Genomic DNA, 5000 nt, shown 5'->3' with positions numbered 1-5000 from the left:
ACTTGAAAACTCCAGCATCCCATCTATTTTAGATCACCATCAAAATTAAGTTTATTAGTCTCTAGGCCATAGGCAACCCAGCCATAAATTTCAATTACAGTTGGTCAGCAACTTTTTGTGTAATCTTGTTTTCAAACTTCCTAGCAACATACCAATTTACCAGTAAATTTATAAATAAATGGGGCTGAGTATATAACCTTTGTTTGGTAGCTGTAAAGATGATTAAGGACATTTTAGGTGAATTTTTTTCTAGCTCTGCACCTCTTTCTGGACTAGAGAGGACAATATTAAAGCATTTTTATTATTTTGTTATTAATAGCTATTGCTATTAACATAATCACCATTTTCCACAATCTTTCTTTTTCTACGGCAGATTTTGACTACGACCACTTTTGGGAGTGGACGGATTTCCAATCTTACGTAGAGTTCATGCTCACGTTCTCCACCATGGGCTGTCTGCTCATGTACATCTTCATTGACTCTCCTCTGTTCGTGGAGACAATTGGCTTCATCTCAGTGCTGACAGAAGCCCTGTTGGCTGCACCACAGTTCTACAGGAATTTCATCACGAAGTCTACATTTGGAATGAGGTGAGCTTGTTGGATGAGTGTTAAGTTAGATAAAGAAAGGAAGAAGTTAGATGGTTCATAAAAATAAAAGTAGGGAACTAGTAAATTAGAAGCTTGATAGAGTGACTAATATCTCTAATTGTTCAAAGAGCTCTCTGTGCTCTGGTCAGACACTCATTGTAATAAAGCCTGCTATTATTATCTTGCTCTCTCTTGCCCACTGCCCTGGCACTATCAGAAAACCTCTCCTAACATACAAATGGTATTACCCCTTCATTTCCTAACAAAATCTCCCAACAAGCACATTCAGGACATCTTTGACATTTAGACTCAATAAGCTCCCCTCTCTCTCCAAACAGCCGTCAGATGGTGTACATGTGGTTTTTCGGAGACACATTCAAGACACTGTACTTCTGGCTCCGAGATGCTCCCATGCAGTTCTTTGTCTGTGGCTGCCTGCAGATCTGCATTGATGTAGCGGTGCTCGCACAGTGCTTCTTGTACCGGAAGAAGAACTCACATCTCATCAATTAATATTGGGTTACCTAGCCGCAATGTCAAGACTGGATGCATTGAGCTCCATTGCATTTTATTTATGAGTGTTTCAAGGGGTATAGTATAATAGTTTTTAATGCAGTTTCCTTCCTTCACCTCCTGCTTCATCTTTTTTTTCTATCTCTTATGCCTCTCCATTCACTATGTTGGTAACTTCTCTTTACCCGTCCAGGAAGAGGTATTGATTTGCATTGATTTGATGAATGCCAGCAAATGCTTCTTGAGGTGAAGTTGAAAGTTGATTGAAATTTATTTGAAACCATTTAGGTTTCATTTTTATTTTTTTATTTTTTTTTTATTGTTATTTATTATTAGTATGATTATCATCATTATTATTATTGTTATTACTTATATTTTATGAATGAGTTTTTTTTTGTTTTTTTTCAATTTCACTAACAGCCCTGTAAGGTTGTATTTAATGCACTTTAAGCAACAAATGATATTCTTAAGATAGAGAGCAATGTATCAGCAGTCTTGAAGAATAATGGACTTGCCTATAATGAACAAAATGTTTAAGGGATTACATGCACAATATGTAATTTAAGTGCCTTTTTATACAAAAGAATTTCTATAACTGCCTTTAGATATTTATTTAGATGATTATGGTATGATACACTGGGTGTAGCTATACTTTTTAATTTGTTCAAATTAAGGATTTCTCTTGTACTTTCAGTGCTGGATCAATAATATGATATACTGTATTTGGTACAAGTTTTAGATTTGAATGACAGAAGCTAAGTAATGTACTAGATGTTGTGCAGAGGATAAATAGAATTGGTGAAGGATTTTCAGTTCATTTAGTTTCTAAAAATCAAAGCAGATAAATACTAACTTCAGCAAAAACTTGGTTTCAGTTTCTATATATATATATGAGTTGATAAAAGTATTTGCAAGTTTCTTAATGTGGCCTGATAATATATATTTTGCAGTTCCTATTTAATAGTAAATGATAAGCAGTGAATTTTGATATTTTGCAGTATTTAAGGTTTGTCACATTCATAATGTGGGCCTGATGTTGTTAGCTGCTGAACTTTAATATTATAACAAAGGGTTGAATGGTTTTTCTTTCATAGAGAATAGTACAGGAGTATTATAGATAAAACTGACTTCCGTTCTTGTACTGTCATCAGAAATCTATAGATAAAAGAGGATTTGTTTGACAGTAGATGCTTTAATCAGGAAGGTGTGGGTTACAGCCACATGCATTTCTCTAAGGAGATGTTTGTCGTAACTTGAGGTATTTCCTGCAACTAGTTAATGCAATACAAACATATCACCAAACCCATTGTTTGATAAAGGATGAACTCATGTTGAAGGACTTAAGAATTGTTTTATTTGAAAAGAAATATTTGAGAGTGACTCCAGGTTTCTATGGTGCTCATATGTTGTTACAGAAGCTCTGGTTAAGTTGAGTGAAATGTTTCACTTGTTAATGAAATACATTAGGGACTAGAATTGCAACTAATGCAAATGTAGTTGGTTTGGAAAGCTGGTTGACCTTACGACATTTTTTTGATGTGTGGTTCACATTCCCTTGTACAATTTACACTACCTTCTTATATCCTTCTGATTTTATTCCCTTGTGTGATTAGTTTTAAGTAACATTACATCATACTGTTTTTTTTTTTACAATATGACTCTGCCATATTCTGATAAATTACAGTAATGAATGAAGGAGTAGGTCTCATGTAACTATAGGTTCCCAACTCATTTGAATATCATTTGCTGAACACATGTCCATATTACCAGAACATAGGCTACCTCTAGTGACATTTTATTCTGTGACATTTTAGTGCCTCAAAAAAATTGATCAAGAAAAATTATTGTTTTGGGCAGAAAACCAAAACAAGGACTTGAGATTTTTTGTAATTCATTGGAGACACTAAATTAGTATGATAATTTTAAGTATGTCTTAATGGCAGAGGAGAGCATTCATACAATGACTTTATAATAACTTAAAAAATTGGATTTTATGCTTTTCTGCTGCTCTTCAACCAGGTAGAATTATGGCTTTAAAAGTTTTCATTCTGTTGTGTCTCTTTGCAGATTTGTTGCTAGTGAATCATAGGTAGGGTGTTGAGATGATAAAGCACCATTCACTTGAATATCTGTAAAAAGTTTTGCATTAGTCATGAGGTACAGGATTCTATCAATCATGCTGCAAGGGGCTTTCTCGAATGTAGTTGGTTTCTGTGTAATGTACAACAGTGGTGCTTGTGCCAATGTGATTTGTTGTCTTTAGATGTTGTAGTGTACACAAAGAATAACTTCACCTTTGATATGTTCATATTCATCAAAAAGAATTTTTAAAATCTTTGTTTCTTTCTTACTCACAAGAAGATTATTTAGGCAAATTACTCTGCACTAGCTGAGGCCTTGAAGTATGTGCCTTAATTTTGTCTGTATTAAACCTTTAATACTGTCTCACTTGCAAACCATGTAAAACAAAAGAATCAAACCTTGTTTTAGCTTTTCTTATTGCCTACTGTAGCTTGAAGAATTAAGTAGCTAAGTTACATGTGTTTTTACTCAATAATGTTGTTCCTTAACTGCATATTGCAGTCACTTGTAATTAGTGAATTGCCTAATAGGTTTAATATGGAACAGTAAAAGGCTTCCTTAGAGCTTTGTCTGCATTTCACATTTGTTCTGTAAACATTTTTGCAATGCTTAGGAAAGTGGAATGGCAGTTTGTTGGTCCTGTTCAAGATAAAAGACATTGTAATCTTATTTAATTGAGGTTAGAAAAAAGCAAATTAAGTTAGGAATCACCTTGCCAAAATCTTCAATGACGACATCATATGATGCTATGTATACATAGGTAATTTACTCTCTATAAGCCTAAGCAGAATAAGTGGATGAGTGTCTCATAAATAGGTTGTGGCTTGATTTACTGTGATCACATGTCAAGACATGTGGGTGATGTGGAAGAGATTATTATGAATCTGTGAAGTGATAACACAAATTTTCAACTGTAAACCCTTTATGGGTGCTTTGAGATTCTGCCCATTTTTCCAATCAAAAGTTTGTTGTTTTTTAGTACATGAATAATATTTAATTTTGTAGGATATACCTAACTTTTTATTGAGATGTTTCACTCTTGTCAGTGACAGATAGCTCAATTCTTGAGATTAATTACTGATGTGCAATAGTAACTTTTTCAGAAAGAAAAAAAGCAAGTACTCATTTTCACTGTCCTAATGTAACAATTCAGTTGTAGCAATTGTCTTAAAGTTTAATGATGACAAGTAGCCAGTTATGGTCGAATTTAATGGGTTATTAGTTGTGTAAGATTTCAGCATTTCTCTTTGGAAGGATGATGGTAAATTCCCCAGCATAAAGTCAGGTAAAATTATCTGTGCCCTCATCTTGCCAGTTCTTTGCATTCACTCGCCAGTCTTGTCTCCAGCAAGAAATTTGATTGGTTGCAGAGATAAAGGGGGCATCGTTAATAATGTCTGACCTTGTGCATGTGACTTTAATCTACATGGATTTCTTTTTTTCTTTTTCTTTTTTTTACCTAAACTACTTAACTGCATTTTAATGTATTAGATGAAAGCATAAAGCCATAGGAATGGAAGGTTTGTGAAGCTTTCAGTGACAGAGTATTACTTGTGCATTTCTTTAAAATCATACCAGTAGAAAAAAAATCACAGCAGGCTTTATTCTATTTCTGATGAGAGAAATATTTGCATAGAATCATTTTCTGACTAAATGTTGCTTGTAAGATAAAAACAAAGGTAAGCACACAAGTATGTTACATAGCCATGAACAAATTTATTTGTACAAACAACACTTATACACACACACACACTCCTCTCTCTCTCTCTCTCTCTCTCTCTCTCTCTCTCTCTCTCTCTCTCTCTCTCTCTCTCT

General features: G+C 34.0%; 1 protein-coding gene across 2 annotated transcripts in view; it reads left to right on the top strand.

Moving 5' to 3' along the window:
• LOC122266748 (solute carrier family 66 member 2) overlaps window positions 1–5000 on the top strand; it is a 16458-nt gene that overhangs the window by 9948 nt on the left and 1510 nt on the right. The window contains exons 5-6 of one of the 2 annotated variants that reach the window (XM_043036614.2): window positions 374–590; window positions 929–5000. The exon at window positions 929–5000 is cut by the window's right edge and continues 1510 nt beyond it. In XM_043036614.2, coding sequence (XP_042892548.1) covers window positions 374–590; window positions 929–1103 — 392 coding nt within the window. In that variant the 3' untranslated portion in view covers window positions 1104–5000. The remainder of the gene's footprint in view (window positions 1–373; window positions 591–928) is intronic. The other variant, XM_043036615.2, reaches the window with a different exon arrangement.

Source organism: Penaeus japonicus, unplaced genomic scaffold (assembly GCF_977035675.1).
Source record: "Penaeus japonicus unplaced genomic scaffold, GWHDUDI00000001_assembly GWHDUDI00000039, whole genome shotgun sequence".
Classification (NCBI taxonomy): domain Eukaryota; kingdom Metazoa; phylum Arthropoda; class Malacostraca; order Decapoda; family Penaeidae; genus Penaeus; species Penaeus japonicus.
This window is presented reverse-complemented; position numbering and strand designations above follow the sequence as displayed.